The sequence below is a fragment of the Lepisma saccharinum genome, chromosome 6, assembly GCF_977018435.1.
Source record: "Lepisma saccharinum chromosome 6, izLepSacc3.1, whole genome shotgun sequence".
NCBI lineage: Eukaryota > Metazoa > Arthropoda > Insecta > Zygentoma > Lepismatidae > Lepisma > Lepisma saccharinum.
The window spans coordinates 14715134-14732885 of NC_139234.1; the positions used below are offsets into that span (position 1 = coordinate 14715134).

The 17752-nt window shown below is 37.5% G+C and overlaps 1 protein-coding gene across 1 annotated transcript in view; it reads right to left on the reverse strand.

Annotated features, from left to right (window-relative positions):
* Nucleotides 1-17752, reverse strand: part of Atg1 (serine/threonine-protein kinase unc-51-like protein Atg1) — a 43943-nt gene that overhangs the window by 13682 nt on the left and 12509 nt on the right. The window contains exons 5-15 of the mRNA XM_083123548.1: nt 17420-17456; nt 16443-16493; nt 14744-14866; nt 13960-14033; nt 12090-12250; nt 10743-10987; nt 9558-9656; nt 5238-5382; nt 4571-4922; nt 3910-4002; nt 2427-2592 (exon numbers count right to left, since the gene is read on the reverse strand). Coding sequence (XP_082979674.1) covers nt 2427-2592; nt 3910-4002; nt 4571-4922; nt 5238-5382; nt 9558-9656; nt 10743-10987; nt 12090-12250; nt 13960-14033; nt 14744-14866; nt 16443-16493; nt 17420-17456 — 1546 coding nt within the window. The remainder of the gene's footprint in view (nt 1-2426; nt 2593-3909; nt 4003-4570; nt 4923-5237; nt 5383-9557; nt 9657-10742; nt 10988-12089; nt 12251-13959; nt 14034-14743; nt 14867-16442; nt 16494-17419; nt 17457-17752) is intronic.

Consider the following 17752-nt stretch of genomic DNA (forward strand, 5'->3'; position numbering starts at 1 on the left):
AAATGTGCATATAAATTATTTTTCTCCCAAAAAACGTTGTTGGAATTTATTTTTCTTCCATTTATTATGTGAATAATTTTCGCCTTATTTAAGTAATATTGAACTCACGCATGTTTCAACATTGCTGAAGGAGAAAAGTGTGAGAAAAAAGTATTTCATGCTGAGTCAGGATATTGCCTTTCGGTTAACATTTCTTGTGCATGATTGACTGCTGAAGTGGACAGGTTGATTTCGAACACAAAGAAAATATTTCTGAAATCTCCCTCTCGAACCCGAAAATTTCAGGAAGTTGCGATTGAGCTTAGTTTACCTCAGCAACCAGTCTTGACGATATAGGGAACCTGGATATCAGCAGCTATATATTATGCTAACAACCTTCAAAAAATCAGTGAGGTGATCGATGCTCTTCCAGAAAATGAAGCGGCTTCAATTCGTGAAGTGAAAAAAACTCCTGTGCTATTCAAATTTACTTTTACACAATATGGTGCATTGCCAGAGACAATTACAATTATAGCATCCATGAAAATCTTCGAGGAATCTATGCAGCAGATGATGGAAGTGCCAGGAGAAAAGGGGTCAGCTGTTGTGGAAAAGTGCTAAGGGGTAGTGAGGACTTGAAACAATTGAAAACAATTTGTGATATTCTAAAAGGTGAAAACACTGAAAAATGTGCATATAAATTATTTTTCTCCCAAAAAACGTTGTTGGAATTTATTTTTCTTCCGTTTATTATGTGAATAATTTTCGCCTTATTTAAGTAATATTGAACTCACGCATGTTTCAACATTGCTGAAGGAGAAAAGTGTGAGAAAAAAGTATTTCATGCTGAGTCAGGATATTGCCTTTCGGTTAACATTTCTTGTGCATGATTGACTGCTGAAGTGGACAGGTTGATTTCGAACACAAAGAAAATATTTCTGAAATCTCCCTCTCGAACCCGAAAATTTCAGGAAGTTGCGATTGAGCTTAGTTTACCTCAGCAACCAGTCTTGACGATATAGGGAACCTGGATATCAGCAGCTATATATTATGCTAACAACCTTCAAAAAATCAGTGAGGTGATCGATGCTCTTCCAGAAAATGAAGCGGCTTCAATTCGTGAAATGAAAAAAACTCCTGTGCTATTCAAATTTACTTTTACACAATATGGTGCATTGCCAGAGACAATTACAATTATAGCATCCATGAAAATCTTCGAGGAATCTATGCAGCAGATGATGGAAGTGCCAGGAGAAAAGGGGTCAGCTGTTGTGGAAAAGTGCTAAGGGGTAGTGAGGACTTGAAACAATTGAAAACAATTTGTGATATTCTAAAAGGTGAAAACACTGTTACCAAAATGAGTCCAGCTACATTAGCTTGTTATATGTATGCACCAATAACTTCTGTCGAAGTAGAAAGATCATTTTCTATTATGAAAAACATTCTCTCTGACAGACGACTGACTATCAATGAATGTTGAGAACTTAAAAAGCACCTTGTAGTTATGTGCAATCAAGATGGAGAAAATTGAAATGCTCTTCCCAATTTAGATTTTAACATTTTGCCAGAAATTATAGATAAAAGTAAGCGACTTCTAAATGTGGCTTTTTTCAGTTTATTTTGCCTTTTTTTTTTCATTTTTAGTGCCTATTTACCACATTATAAATGCCTTTTTGCCTGCCTATTTTAACGAAAATAAATGCCTGAACTTCCGGGCTCTAGTTATACGTGTGGAAAGACACATAAAAAAGGTAAAGGTTATTTAAAGCAAATTAGATGTAATTATTGTGGATTCTTCTTGTTACTGGTCAATGCCGGTGGAACAACGAGAAGGGTACACCTGCATCAAGTGAAGTTTAAATCTAACAGGTCGGATACAGACAGTGGAGAAGATAACTTTTGGATCTTTGATGGTTCCGTGTAAGCGCAGGACAGGGCATGTGAGGAGAGACCGCAGACTGGGGGAGAGGAAGCTGTTACCGCCTCCACAGTGAACAGTCCACAACGATCTTTTAGAAGGAGGAAACCACCTGACAGGCTACAGTTGTCATTTGGAAGAAGGGGAAAGTTGCAGTATCTAGATTGTGAAACATCTATGATGTTATTATATCTTTGAATATAGATGTTCAATTGTTTTGTTGATTTGTTTTTCAAGCATGGAGTTGGCAATGTTGTATATTCTTAGTTATGGATTAAATTATTATTTTGTATAAAATCGAACCCACCTGATTTATTATATCATATTACCGTGGTTGGTAATACAACAATACATATATTTTGTATGCTACGGCCCATATATACAACCTGAAATACTATTGAGTGCTGAAATGTTGCTAGAAAACCAAATAGAACATTTGTTTGGATAGTTTAAAGTGAAAACTCATCTTTAGCAAAGTTTCTCAACTTTCTCCAAGCTGCAAATTGATATTCACAGAGCTACTACCTACCTGATCGTCTAAGTGGTGAGCTGTTAGGCGTATGACGTGCCGAAAAGCCACACTGGGACACAGGCGAAACCTGCCAGGTGGTGACTGGAGGAGGGGTTCCACAAGAACTCCCTGATGCTGACCTGCGCCGCCCATTGCTCGGTGGTGTCCCCATCATGAACTGAACCTGTGGAATATTATAGCAACATAGGTTACAATTATACAGGGTGACAGAAAAGTCACTATACTAGTAACATACAACACAAGACTAACATCATGACTCACTCATACCTTGCTGAGAAGATCCCAGGTTGGTTTGGAAATTTGGAGTGTGTTTTAAAAGGAAGTGTTACAGTTTCGCACCATTTGTGCCTTTATTCCAATATCGTCCGAATGGGCACTGCTACTAGAAAAAAAAAATCCTGGCGTGTGAGAATGAATTTCTCCTCCATGTTGCAAGCGGAAGCATTTTTTAATGTTGATTATTAAGCTAGACACAATTTTTGAAAAATATTATGAATAAGAATTTTCAGAATCCAATGTATTTCTTATGGGGAATCAACTTCAACTTCAAGTTACGGCTGGCTAATCAAGTGGAAGTTTTGACTTTTCTGCCTGGCAATTACACCTTCAAACTGTTCTCTTTCCGTTGATATCTATTTCTATGCCATCAGAAGTTTGATATTCCCAAGAGAACAAATAAAATACTACTCCTATAAGCGCAATGCATTTCTCCTTACCTACGGCCATCCTGGAGTGTTGCCAAACCTGATGCACATAAAAGAGCTAAATTTCAACTTAATTGGAGTTAAAACTGACTTTCAATGAGCTAGATTTTCGAAGGCTGGATAAAGTGCCTCTTACGGTAATTTTAGGAGTCAAAGGTGTGGGTTGATTTACATGCTTCATTTTACTTCGCTTTTTGTGCCACTTTTGGCTAGTTTGCGAAGATGGATATGAGTGATGATATGATGAATGGACACTCTCAAATATCCATGTCCAGGCCAGGATTCGAACCCGGGACTCAAAGGTGTGGGTGTGCTGTTATTACACTTAACTTTAAAGTGATGACAATCTATTCTTAGTTTTCACCATTTAGATCCGGCGGCATCACCCATCTCAATAATCCATCCCCCATTCACATGCATGCATGGCATTTTGCAATGTGCAGGGGGAGCTTTACTTTACCTACCTAGGTATTTAGACATTTACTTTAGTAAACTAACTGCTGAGTTGGTGTTTTAAGTCCACTTTATGCACAGGAAGGCTAATCGAAACTGGACCTACAGTTTAAAGTGGAATCCGAACCACTTGTGCCTCCACCGGGTATCAAACCCGGGACCCCTTGATTACAAGGCGACGACGCTACCACTGCGGCATCGGGGAGGCCCTTTAGTAATCTAGCGATACACCAATATGCCTGTATCAGCTCATACCAATACGTACCAATTAACCAATAATAATAATATTACCAGCACCTACAAAGTGTAAAAGAGGCACTTACCGCTGGAGGGGAGAGAGAACTAATATCAGGACCTGCTCTATCGCATGACAGGGTGCGCTTCATACTGATAGGTTCCGAACGGGGAACTGCACTCTGAAAAAAAAAAAAAAAAAGACAAGGGTGAAACTTCATTGAGATGCATGTGGATTTCTGTACCACTCATGCCATATGCTCACTCGTAGTGGTCAAATGCTTGCATTTCTTTCATCACATCTGTAGCATGCGTATGTTCGTAATTGTGACTCCCAACATTATGGCAGTGGAAAGCTCAACGTGGAGATCGCTGGATTACACCTGTTCTGGAGACCACATGATGGAGACAAATGTCCTTTAACTGTACACGGTATAAGTTCCTCATGCAAATGTTAGTTCCAAAAATATCTCTGTGCAAAACTTTCATTTGTAATCACCCTTGTACAATCGTAAAAATAAAGATCTTGTCTATTTAATGATAAAATTAATCAAAATACTTTATTTATGGAAGCCTGTCTTGATCCCTCACAGGCTAAACTTTTTTTAATTCTGAATTTAGAATACAGAGTGCGAAATAATTGCACATTATAATTTACAACATAGAATTTGGTATTTCTGTTTACATGAAAATGGAATAGGTGTCATTTTCAATGTAGCTGTAATACAGAGCATCTTTATGAACAAATACCTTCGAAGGGGAGTGTGGACTTGACGAGGGACTTGGGTTCCTGTGATGTGGAGAGCCACCACCAGAGGGCACAGCCATAGCCAATACTTCATTGTTGTTGTCCCTAGCTCCTCGCGAGTAGTCCGAACAGAAGCTTCCGTGGATCTGGTTGTACACATCCTTCTGCGTAGGAACAGGGATGGGTTCCGAAGCAAGGCGTGACGATGCCTGGTTCGATGACTGGTACATCGCTTGCTCCGAGATGGGCAAGAAGCTGGGCCGAGGAGGGCTCGCTAGGTGCGGGCCCTGGGCTGAGAGTTTCTGATGTGGCAGAGGGGTTGGGATAGCACCAATTTTCACTCCTTGCAGAGGCCTGTAAATAAGATATATATTTTTAGTATGGCATTTAGAATCTAAAATTAGTCCATTACCCGAAAAGCCAATATGTGTACCAGAGGGCATTGTTCTACCAGTAATATAAAGTAGATTGTAAGCAGAACGAATGTTTATTTGACAATTTTTTAATGTAACAGTCTCAAGCAGTTATGCTCATTTTGGAATTCTGTTACCTACGTTTTGTAGTGAGAACAGTTTACTTTTTGAAAAATGAGGATTTTGGCCAAAATAACAATTTTGAAAGAAAATTTACACCAAAAAATTCAGATCATTGTTATTACTATGTACTTACTCATTGTACTCTGCATGCCTATGTCTATCAGAGCAGTTGCTGTCGCATGACTGGTCTGACGGAATGTTAGCTGGAACAAGAACAAAGTCGTCATGCTCATCTGGACTAGAAGCACTCTCCTGTTCTTTGGCCGAGACGGGGGAACCTGTGAGTAGGCAGAAGAAAAGGAAGTAAATCAAGCATTCAGAAACAATCCCTCCAAACATAAACAGTACTTTGACAGCTTTAATGCTTCCACCTTGTGTGGAAAAATATTTTTTCGTTTTTGTTTGTTTCTCATAAACATACAATACATTTTTTTTAAATTACCATTAATATTTTCAAATAGAAGTTACTGTCATTGACGTAAATTTTGACGAGGGTTGGTTCACATGTGAAATGATGATTTCCAAATTTATTTTCATTTACTTTCTTGTGTGCCTATAATCTCAATTTCTACTACTTTTCTTTCCATAATCTGTAGTGCATCCGACTGCCACATGGAATGGCATGATTCCATTTCCAAGGTGGTTTAGATGGGAATTTTTCCTGTAACGTCCCAGCATGGAGAGGTTCTGAGGTTCCAGCCTCCAATAAATAGGGTGGCAACTGTGGGGAGTAAAGGCAGCTGGAGCATGGTGCTGATCACATTACCTCCACGAATGGAGTAGATTGTGAATGGCTCTACCTTCACATCCCTCTTTTATGTAGTAACAGTATGTTGCTATGTGCAGCGGTAGCTTTACCTTTTACCTTATTATAATTACCACTTGAAAATAGAATATAACAATAGATGACCTGGCAATTACGATATCATCTGTCTCTTATTTCAACACATCATCCACAGCCAGGACCCTTTACATTATTATTTTATTATTATTTATTATTATTTCCATAGGGTTACAATTAAGCCATACAACATTTCATTTTGAACAAAATTAATACAAATAATGACTTGATGCCCTATATAGTAAAAAAAAATATGCAAAAGCTACATCTAAGGAAAAAGTGATGAATTTACATTAGTATATATAGTGTTCTATAGTAACAATGAAATAAAGAAAGTTTGAGAGTTATACACATTTAGAAGAAAAGAAAGTGTAAAGGTGTGTGGGTTTGGATATGAGTGTGTACGGAATTGCTGTTCGAAGTACAGGGATGAAAATTTTAAAATATATGTGTGTGGGTGGGGGATGGTGGGGAGGGGGGGGGGAAATAATATTACTGGAGTTAGAATTTATAGATATGTGAACGTAGAAGACGACAAAACTGTGCTTTGCTGGTACTGAGTTTGATCTTCGTCGGGAGTGAATTCCAGGTTACCGCTGCTAAGTACGAGAAAGACTTCTGACCAAATCTGCTTTTGTTGGGTTTGGGAATTACTAGGTCTCTATGTAAGGACGATCTGGTGTTTCGGGTGCTGAACTCAGAACGGAGCTTAATCCTATGATGCAATGGAGATGATTTGTTATGTATGCTATGGAATACCTTATTCAAGTAGATGTAATGTATTCTCAAAGTGACTGTAGGTATATTGTAAATCTTGCGCAATTGTTGGGAATTATATTCTTGGGGGTGCATGTGTATGATTCTTAAGCAATTGTTTTGGATAGTTTCAAGTTTCTTCAGATGAGTTATGTTACCGCCAAAAATAAGACTAGCACCATACTCGAATACGGGACGAATAAATGAAAGGTAGAAATGTCTACTCAGATTTCTATTGAGATATTTACGAATTTTGCGGAATATGTAAATATGGTGATAGATTCTACGAATATAGTTATTTATTTGATAATTAAAATTTAGCTGAGGGTCGATAATGATTCCGAGATATTTTAAATGATTGCTCAAAGGTACTCTGGCGTCATTAAGGGTAAGATCTATCGTGTTAGGCGGGATTCCCTTACCGGCGTGAAGCACCATGGCCTTCGTCTTTGCAACATTAAGTTTGAGGTTGTTCATGTTGTACCACGTTAATACTTTGGGGAATGAGTTTTCCATTTTCTCCTTTACATCCTGGTATGTATCTCCAACATGGATGAGAAGGCAGTCATCTGCATACAGAGTAATCGATAAATCTGAATTTATTAGTGCGATATCATCAATAAATAAGTTGAATAATTTTGGGCCAAGTATAGAGCCTTGTGGAATGCCTGCAGACACTGACTGCTCGGTGGAAAGTGAACATCCTACTTTCGTTGAGATTTTTCTATTTGCAAGAAAACTTTCCATCCAGAGAATTGTTTTGCTATTGAAACCAAATCTGTTCTTTAATTTTTCTATTAGCAAATTGTGATCAACGGTGTCGAAGGCTTTGCAAACGTCCAGGGAAATTAATCCAACTAGGGAATTGCTTTTTTTGTCCAGTGTCTCGCGCCATTCATTAATTAAACTAAGTAATAATAATTCCGAGGATACATCCTTCCTGAATCCATACTGTCGATCAGACATCAGATCGTTGGCTTCCAGGAAAGTTGTCAGTTGCATCTCTATTACTTTTTCCATAACTCGGCTTAATGTTGGGGTTAAGGAAATCGGCCTGTAGTTACACGCTAGGGTAGGAGATCCAAATTTGTGAATTGGGGTTATTATAGTGTGCTTCCAGCTCGTTGGAAATTGGCCACGTTTGAAGGACGTGTTTATTATGTCGGCGAGTAGCTCTGCTATAAGTGGGGCCAACACCACCAGAACGCTGTTGGGAATGCCGTCCGAACCTCCTGCCTTTTTTACGTTTAATTTATTAAGAATTTCCAAAACTTCATCGACCGTAACAGATCTTAATGTGAACTCTTCAATTTGTTGGACAACAGCTGAATTGGGGTCTTTTCTTAGAAGATTTATGTTCGAATTGCGAGGATTAACGTGCGCCAATGGTTTGCAGATATTAGAAAAATGAATATTTAAATAATGAGCTATGTCAGACGGGCTCGTTAGGAGGACATTGTCGACTAGTAAATGATTAATTGCAGTTTTTGATTCTCTACCCGTGATCTCATTGATAACCTTCCATTTGCAGTTGTTATTGCTAGTGGTCTGGTTCACCATATCTCTGTAGTAATTTACTTTTGCTTGCCTAGTAATTGTTGTGCAATGATTTCTAAAAGATTTGTATTGCTCCCACGTATAGTCACAGGAAGGATCCACCGCTTTCTTGAATAAGCGGTTCTTCTCTCAAATTAATTTAATAATTTGAGGGGTGATCCAGGGCTTCCTGCTTTCTCTCACCTTGAGAGTTTTCAAGGGAGCAAATTCGCCGAGTGCAGTCGAAATGAGAGACTGCAGATGACTAACCTTGTCGTCCACGGTTAACTCGGGAGATGTACTTGCGTAGAACGGAAGAGAGGACGCGAAGGTGAAAAAATTAGGTTCGTATATTTTATGAATTTTACGGGTAGTAATTAGCTTCCTTGGCGTGCGCGTTATATTAATTTTGAGTGTGGTGTAAACGAGAAAATGCCTCTACTGGCCTCTACTGGCCAGGTGGTTTCAAATCTGCACTTTTTAAACATGCAGTGATGTACAAAAAAAATCATAAAGGAACTACTATTTACAACAGATGGTTGGGGTTTGTTTAGTTTTGGAGAAGATAATCAGATTTTTTGGAGAGTAAAATTTTGGTGTGTCCTCCCATCAAGCACAATTAGAAGATGAAGAAGAAAATTTAAATTTTACACAAAATTTCCTCTCGGCGAGTCCCTGTGGTTCCCACAATAAACAAATACAAAGATGCTAAAACGTAGTATTCTTACATTCTTAAAAGTTAAGTTTAAAACCGTTCAAGAGATTGTTTAAAAAAAATGTATTATGAAATACTAAACCAAACAGGATTAGTACAAACAATTACCTCAAGTTAGACATTCATTTTCGCAGGGATACTGAAACTGCAGGATGGAGCAGATTAGGTAAAAAAAAAAAAAGGTAAAGTGTTCCCCTGTGCATAGCACCACGCCATGAAGGCATATAGGGGGTGTGGGGGTAACGGCACAGATGAAATGGTTTGAACATGTCAAGCATATGGGGCCACAGAGATTGCCAGCAAAAACATACATTGAAAAAGTGGTGGGAAAAGGTCAAAGGGAAGTCCAAGATGTCTGTGGAAAGTGTCTACAAGAGGATAGGATTGGAAGAAAGTGGAAAGAACTGGGGTACAGAGTGGAAGAATAAAAAAAATGGAGAGGCTTGACTTCTATGCCAACCCAAAGACTGGAAACGAAGACAATGATGATGACCACTAGTATCAATATAAACAGTTCACATTTAATTACTGGTGAATCCTGGACAGTGCACACTCTTGAAGTTTATATCCCCTAGGAAAGCAAATGTCGGTTGGTGTGCCCTTACCTGCAGCAGAATTGCTCCCCTGAGGAACATCCGACATCCTCTCATCAGACATCCTGGCAGGCTCTGGAAACAGGGGTCCCGGGGAGGGTGGAAGGTGGCCTGCAAGTCACAAAAGAATATTTCGTTAGTTTATTTTATTAAACTATGACAGGAAGGTTACGACAAAAATGCTTTTTGGTATTTTAACAATAAGAAGTGTTTACTATGAAAGGTTGAAATTCAATATTATTTTCAGGAACATTTTTTAACTGATGCTCTTGTAACATTTTAATACCTCCAATATTTCATTGCTACATACTTAGGTCAGGGCCACCAAAGCTTCTATTGTAGACAGAGGTTGGAGAAAATGCAAATAGCTGAAATTAATACAGAGTAGTGTATGCGAGTACCAAAACTGAAACCAATGACTCGGTGCACAATTTGATTATGAAAATCATATATTAATGCATCAGCACCAATGCTATTTGTACCATTGACCTAGAATGGTGAAAGCCAGAGCGAAGAGCAAAATGAGAGGTCTGGTGAAGGATGGAAGCTCAAATTTCGCATGGGCGTTTATGGAAGTATAGTTCTTTTTATTTGTTCTAGGAACCTGCTACACGTTAGAACTGCACAAAGCACATAAACCACAAGGAGAAAGGTTGATGAAAATAAAAATATTGCTTTGAATAGTGAAAATGGCAAGTTTAAGAGGAAGAGTAGTCATTCTTCATAAGAAATGAATGGGAGTGTAGACACATTTCTTGATGCTATTTGCAATAGCTATTATTGAGCTTCATAACTGACATGGTTACTTGCATCTGCCTTATGAGAAGAAATACACAATCTAGAATACATCCTAGTCTCTTTCAACATTCAAGTGCATTTTGATAAAATTTAAGTAACTGTGCACTTTACACAAAGCTGTGCATCATGCCCTTAACAATTTGAGTAATCATGTTAAAATAAAAAAATCTCAGTGCAAACAAAGATATGAACAATGTAAAATAATATCTATAATTCAAAACTTCACGCCTAATAAAAACTTAGGTATGTATTCTGCATGTATGTGAACAAGAGAATAATACACACTCTACTTCTGGTCTGTTACGCTACCCGATTTACCCACCATGAGGCTAGCCTCATAACCTACTAAAAAATCAGCCGTGCACAAATTACTTTTAAAACTACATTCGTAATCCGTACCTGGAAGAGGACTAGGTACTTTGTTGCTCCCGGGGGAGCTGCTGATGGGGCAGGCACCAGGCGAGGGCTCCGAGCACACGGACATCTGCCGGTTGGGCACAGGAACCGGAGAAGTGCTCTTTGGGGCAGACTTCTTCAGGAAGGGGTGGCTGAAGAAAGCATCGAACTCCATCCTGTCTTTGGCATTCCTTCTCAGCAGTCCCAGCAGAAGCTCAGCCAGCTCCGGTGATGTTCCCGAGGGAATCCTGGACAAAATAAAAAGGAAATTTGTAACAAACAAATGAAATATTGGGTTGTATGAATAAAAGTGAACAACGAATCAACATTTTGGAGCAAGTGCTCCACTTTATATGAATAGAAAGGCTTAGTTGAGCATATGCTCCCATTTTAATGTGAATGGAATAGAGCATGTTTTCAGAAACTGAGCATGTCCTTAGATACACACAGGCAGGGATAGACTTAAATTCTTACCAATACTATCTAAAATTTATGGACACTGACAACTGACATTCTACTGATTTGATACAAAATTACAGATGTTTCTTGAAGAGCCCGATTGGTTCAGCAATCTCCATAATTAAAGCCACACACATATTTATGGTGAATAAAACTTCAAGATTTCAGTACAAAACCTGGGCACATTTTGGGATCAAAATCAGCATAAAAATGGCATTTCAATGTTAAAATTGTGAATAAAACCCTAAATAAATTTGTTTTTAAAACTTCACTGATTACACAAAAACACATTTCTTTCTAATAGCACATTTATGTAATTATCAGAGTACTAAGTTTATTCCTGTGCAAAGGAGTCCATTTTTGCATCTCAAATATTTACAGCAGAATTAATGAATTTTCCGTGATTTGCATAACTCACAGGATAATTCACACTTCAGAAAGTGTTACATCGGTAAATAAACTCTAAATTTCGTGTTATTTCAGATTTTGCAGTTCATTTCGTGACAAAATATGGTAGGAAAATGCCCCTCACACCTTTAAAAACCACGAAAAATGCTCATTACAGTGTGTTATTTCACATTTCATGTCTTTGGCAAAAACTAAATATGCATGCCTCTATCCATAACTAATGTAACCAGGTGACTATATTGGGTTTGCTTCAAAAATGAAACTTTGTAAGTAGACATTTACTGGAAGAACTCTGACTAACAAATAATTCCCAGCAAAACTACAGAATTGTGCACTTAAATCACATGCTATTTACAGATATATTTTTTGGTAAATTTTTCAGCAATATTTACCAATAAACTGATTTGCCCATATTGGTCCAGAGTAAAGATGAATCTAGATGAGATTAGCTCCTCTAGAATGTTCTCAGTTGAGCATACTTACTTGGGGGCAAGGTTAGCATTCTTCTCGTAGAACTGCTTGAGAGCCTGTGGCGTCTGTGCCTGGAAGGGTGCCTTGCCTGTGAGGCACTGAAAGACGATCGTCCCGAGGCTCCAGAGATCAGCTTTAGCATCATACTGCAGAGACATTATCACTTCTGGTGCCTGAAAGGAACAACAAAAGTGGAATTTCCAATGAAAATACAGCTCTTAATTTTGAATTTGAATTTTCATTCTGCTTCTTTAGGATAATATCAACAATGTATGTAAGCAATTACATCCAAATGATCAGTGTTTAGATACTCTTCAAGTAACAGTAAGTAGCTTTTGAAGTAAGTAGCTGTAACTCAGTTTTTCAAAAACAATTTTTTTTTTTTCTGTGCACTTCAACAGCAATGAACAAAATTATGGTTTGCTTAAAGAAAAATATTCATAAAATAAAATTATAAACTCCAGGTATGCAGTTGTAATGAGCAAATGTTTAGTCCAACAATTTTCTTCCAAGTATAACGATTACTTTGAATTTTCTTATCTCTGTATTTTCATATTCAAGCATTCTTATTATAATGTAATGAAAATTAGGGGTAAATTCGGGTGACCACTAGGAAGAAAATAAGCCCGTATGCTTGATTGTTTGTTTGTTTGAAGTTAATTTTTAAGTCCACTTTCTGCAAAGAAAGGCCAATCAGGACTGCCTACAGTTTAAAGTGGGAACTGAACCACTATGCACCTCCACTGGGTATGAAACCCAGAACAGCCTACATGCAAATAGATGCTACAAGTAAAAGATAATCTACACTAAAGTAATTAAAAGTAACTTGAAATTTTATTACATAAATTGGCATGTAACTGTAAGACAGTTACTTTTACCAAAGTCTATAGGTGATGATGAGTTATGCACATATGAACAAGAAGAGATTTGAATCAATTGCATCACCCAGCAAAGTGGGGAAGGGAGGGGGGGGGGGTTCTGACGGGAGATCAAGTGTTCAACTACTGCCACATGGGAACTGTAATACTGGTATTTGTCACACGAGAAATAATAGAAAATAACTTCCTGAAAAATAATTTTCAACATATGAAACTAATAAGAAGAGGCATAGGCCATCGTGTGACTAACAATTTCATAATACTATTTTCTTTAAAAAAATAATGAAGGTATGGATTTAGGTATATTTGGCAGAAAAGTGTGCTAGAATCAAAATACGAATATTGGGAAAAAATAACAGTGAAAATTCAAAGTCTCTAGCTACAAGCACTTGTTGCCCAAAAATATAAGAAACACTGCATTAATTTGTACACTATATGATATAGGTTTTAAAATTTATTCCTTAATTACTTTTATTTTGTAATTGCTCCACTTCTCTTTTTGGTTCATTTTTATGCCACTCTTCTACCCTGTGGGTCGTCAGGACAACGAGGATAAATTATGAATTGATGAGCTGGAGAACTGGGCACTCTTTCTTCTTGGCATGTTACGCTGATGAAGGTCTGCTTGTAATTATTACAGTTGAATCCCGGTTTGCATTTCCCCACATTATACACTCACTCTTTATAGTCCATATGGAGCACAATAAACTTTATATTCTCCTACTTCATAAGTATTTTCACCTTGATCCCCTAAATTCATAAAATCTAGGGTCCACTCTATCCGTTTTATGATGAAAAAAGTTCATCAAGTGTATGGCACATAAAGTCAAAATATCAAAGTGACAAGCAAGGTGTAACACACATAACGAGAGCAATGTTTCACACTATAGTGGCATGATAGGCAGCATAAGCATGTACTAAGCTAAGCCACATATGTGGCTTGTTGCTTTACTGTGAAATTCCCTGAAGAGAAACACAAAGACGGGGGGGAAAAAAATACATACCATGTACATGGGAGACCCACACAGTGTGGCTGCCATCACACCATCCTGCAGGAACCTAGCAAAACCAAAATCAGCTGGAAAAAAAAACGAAGGATTTCGATTACCTTTCCATTGCTAATCATTAGGCTGAGGATAGATAAGACACTGAAACATCTCCAAGTAAACCCATTACCAAATACGCCATAAAAATTCGTGGAAATCAGAGCACACTGGACAAAATCTCACTGTCCTCTTGCTATGGCACCTTGCCTGCAACAGGACACCGAAAAGATGTATATACTCTACTACACCATCGTCACAAGATCAAGCCTAGCTCTATTATCTTTTCCCATTAACACGTGTAGATTTCAGATGCCTCTTCCCTCCATTAATCCACTCTGGAGTGACAACGAAATGAAGTTCTAACATATCAAGCTCTTAATTTTCATTCATAGATGGCAGCACTAAACCACTAATATACATTGCTCACAAAATCTTGTAAAACTATGAAGTTGACTACTATTGTAAACATTCTTATACACAGTAATTGTGTTCTAAAAGAGATGAGAAAAATACAATGTGCAATTAATTTGATAATAATAATAATTAGTTACATTTAACCCTTCTAATTGAATAATTTCTCCAAGAATTCATAAGGTTGAGGCAATGAACTTTCCGCTGAACTGATCCGGCTCCTAGTATTTGCATCTACAACAATTGTGTTGATATTAAGGTACAAAATGAAATGTTAGTTTCTTTCAGCACACAATGTTGTAGTACATTGGAAATAAAAAAAATAACTCACCAATCTTGAGAGTGATCTCCTGAGGCTGAGGACACGGTTTGCCGCAGTGACTGAGCAGAATGTTCTGTGGCTTGAGATCTCTGTGCACGATCCCCTTCGCATGGAGCGCCTTCATGGCACCAGCTGGAATGAAACCACAATTTGCATTCAATATACAAATACCTCAAAACTGCAAAACTACATCTCGCTCATCATTCAATATTGTGACACTTATATTCACCCATGAAATTACTGACAGAAAATCTCGTGACAAGTAGATTGATTGATTGATTGATTTGGTGTTTTAAGTCCACTTTATGCACAGCAAGGCTAATCGGGACTGGACCTATAGTTTAAAGTGGGATCCAAACCACTATGTGCCTCCACCGGGACCCCTTGATTACAAGGCGACAACGCTACCACTGTGCCATGGGGGAGGCCCTCGTGACAAGTAAAGAAAGGATGCTGAGAATATGTCAATATGCAGTAACAAAGCTGTAGAACAAAGAGGAGGATGATACGTGTGCAAGGAATATGTTGTTGCACCTTGTGTGTTGGATGTTTCTGAAATGTCACACACTCAAAGTACTGAATTGTAAAACATCCATGGAAAGTATACTTTGACACAAACACACGCATTCATTTACCCCCCTTGTCAACATCATGTAATCAGAAGAAACATATCTGGGATACAATTGGAATATTAAGGTTATTACAAGATCTTCTGGGTTTGACAATATATTTTATGCTCAGTAATATCATATTTAATGTAATACACATAAGGTGTATAAGAACATATATCACTGTTGCAATGTTGTGCGTAAGAAAATGGATTCACACTTCCATTTAATAAGTGACCTAAGTAAGCAAAGAAGAAATGTGACAACCCTAGGCAATATGCTAAATGCATTACAAAGTTGGTCTGTAAGGTACATAGATTGACTTTAAATTTGGTGGGAATAAAACTAATTTTGTGGTACCACTCTCTTCTAAATTCAAGCAATTCAACAAAAACAAGGAAAAAGGATTCACGAATTAATAATAATAATCCGTTGCGCAACAGCCCATGAAGGGCCAAGGCATACCTACCGACTGCCAGTCTCCCTCCCACGCTTGACGTGCGTCACCTCTAAGCGTGGAGATCTTCAACCAGTATTGGAATAGTCGGGGGGTCAGCCCGACGTATCCCCAGCCGTTATAGTAGGTCTTCTCGACCGGATTCACGAATTACAACCACCATTTATTTTAGCATGAAACATAGAACACTTTACAGAGCAAACACAATAAAGAAATAAATTTCACCATTTAGACAGAAAAATACGTGATTTTCAAGTAGATTTGAAAACCATCTCAGAGTTCAATTTATGAACATTTCGCCTACAGTTTGTAAAATGCTCGAGTACATTTTATAACCTTTCCACACAGACCCTAAGGTGGAAATTTTCAGCAAATGCAAACTATCTCCAGATAGATTTCTAGGGCTTTCTTGGCCGACAATAGTCTATCTTTTATGTTTGAAATCCATATGAAGCAGTCACCATGAACTAGCAAGAGGTATGTCAAAATATCCGAGTATAGTGTACTGATATTTGGAAAAGACAAAAACAGACCTACATACCTTCAAATATCAGAAATTTTATATTGTTGTTGGGGAATACATAAATTTTAGATCATAAAAATCCTATCTGTACTTATCGCATACTTGTGAATATACACTTACCTAGCTGCCTTAGGAAAAGGCGAATTGTATCTTCACTAAGCGTTCCTTTGGCTGCAGAAAAAAAAGAAAAATACAGATGAACACAATACATAACGGATCAGCAAAATATTTTGCAATCACAAAAAAATTAAGTTCAAACAATGTGACCATTGTTTGTTTTGTGTGAGTTGGGGGTTTTAAGTCCACTTTATGCACAGATAGGCTAATCGGGACCGGACCTTTAGTAGTTTAAAGTGGGATCCAAACAACTGTGCAATGTGCCTCCATCAGGTATCAAACTCGAGACCCCTTGATTACAAGATGACAACGTTACCACTACGCCATCAGGGAGGCCCTATAGATGTGATCATATAACATAACATGTTTTAGACACACACAAAATAACAGCAAATTCCTAAAAAAAAATGCTGGTGCACACATGGACTTACATTAATATGCAATGACACTTGTGACGTACTTTCATAATATACATTCTTGCATCAACATTTGTCATTTGCAAGGTAGGACCACTGGCTATGTTGGCTTCAGGAAGTATTTTATACACTTTAAGTTGAAATATTTCCAAAGTGGACTGCTTCCTGACAATATGAATTATTATTATTATTATTATTATTAAAAAAAAGAGCATATTACATCAGATCATTTTCCTGGAACTTTACAAGAGAGAGTGATTGGTTTGAAGATGATCTGAACAAGAACTATATATATGCAAATTTTGCATTTTATAACCTGAATCTTTAATTACTCATTTCCATCTCTTTAAGGTTCCTTACAGAGCAATGGGAAATCAAATGTGACTACATGTTAAAAAAAATAATCAATACTTGATTGGAATAAGTCACAGTTTGATAAGTACACCTGGTACTTTACAAACAGTAAAATGCTTGGGCTTCTATAAATACACATACATATGTAATTTATTAATAATAACACTGTAATTAGATCAGCAAGGAAAAATCGGGGGAAAAAATACATACCATTTAAATAGTCTGCTAGGTCACCCCCATTGCAATACTGTGAATGAGAAAAAGAATACTTGTAACACTTCAAAAGTGGCCAAGACATCCACACATGCACATGAAACTACACATCAAATCAAAATCCTTAGACTTGATTACAAAGCAAAGGACCAATTATCAAACAAATCAACATTTGAAAAACTTGAAAGAAATCAGAGATTAATTACTAGGAACAAAATGAAACAAGCTATAAAATAAAATGTACAAAGGAAAGAATAGTGGTACTATGATTATTAGATGATGACAATATTGGGGTCAATATGTATTAGTCACAGATAATGATGGAATCAA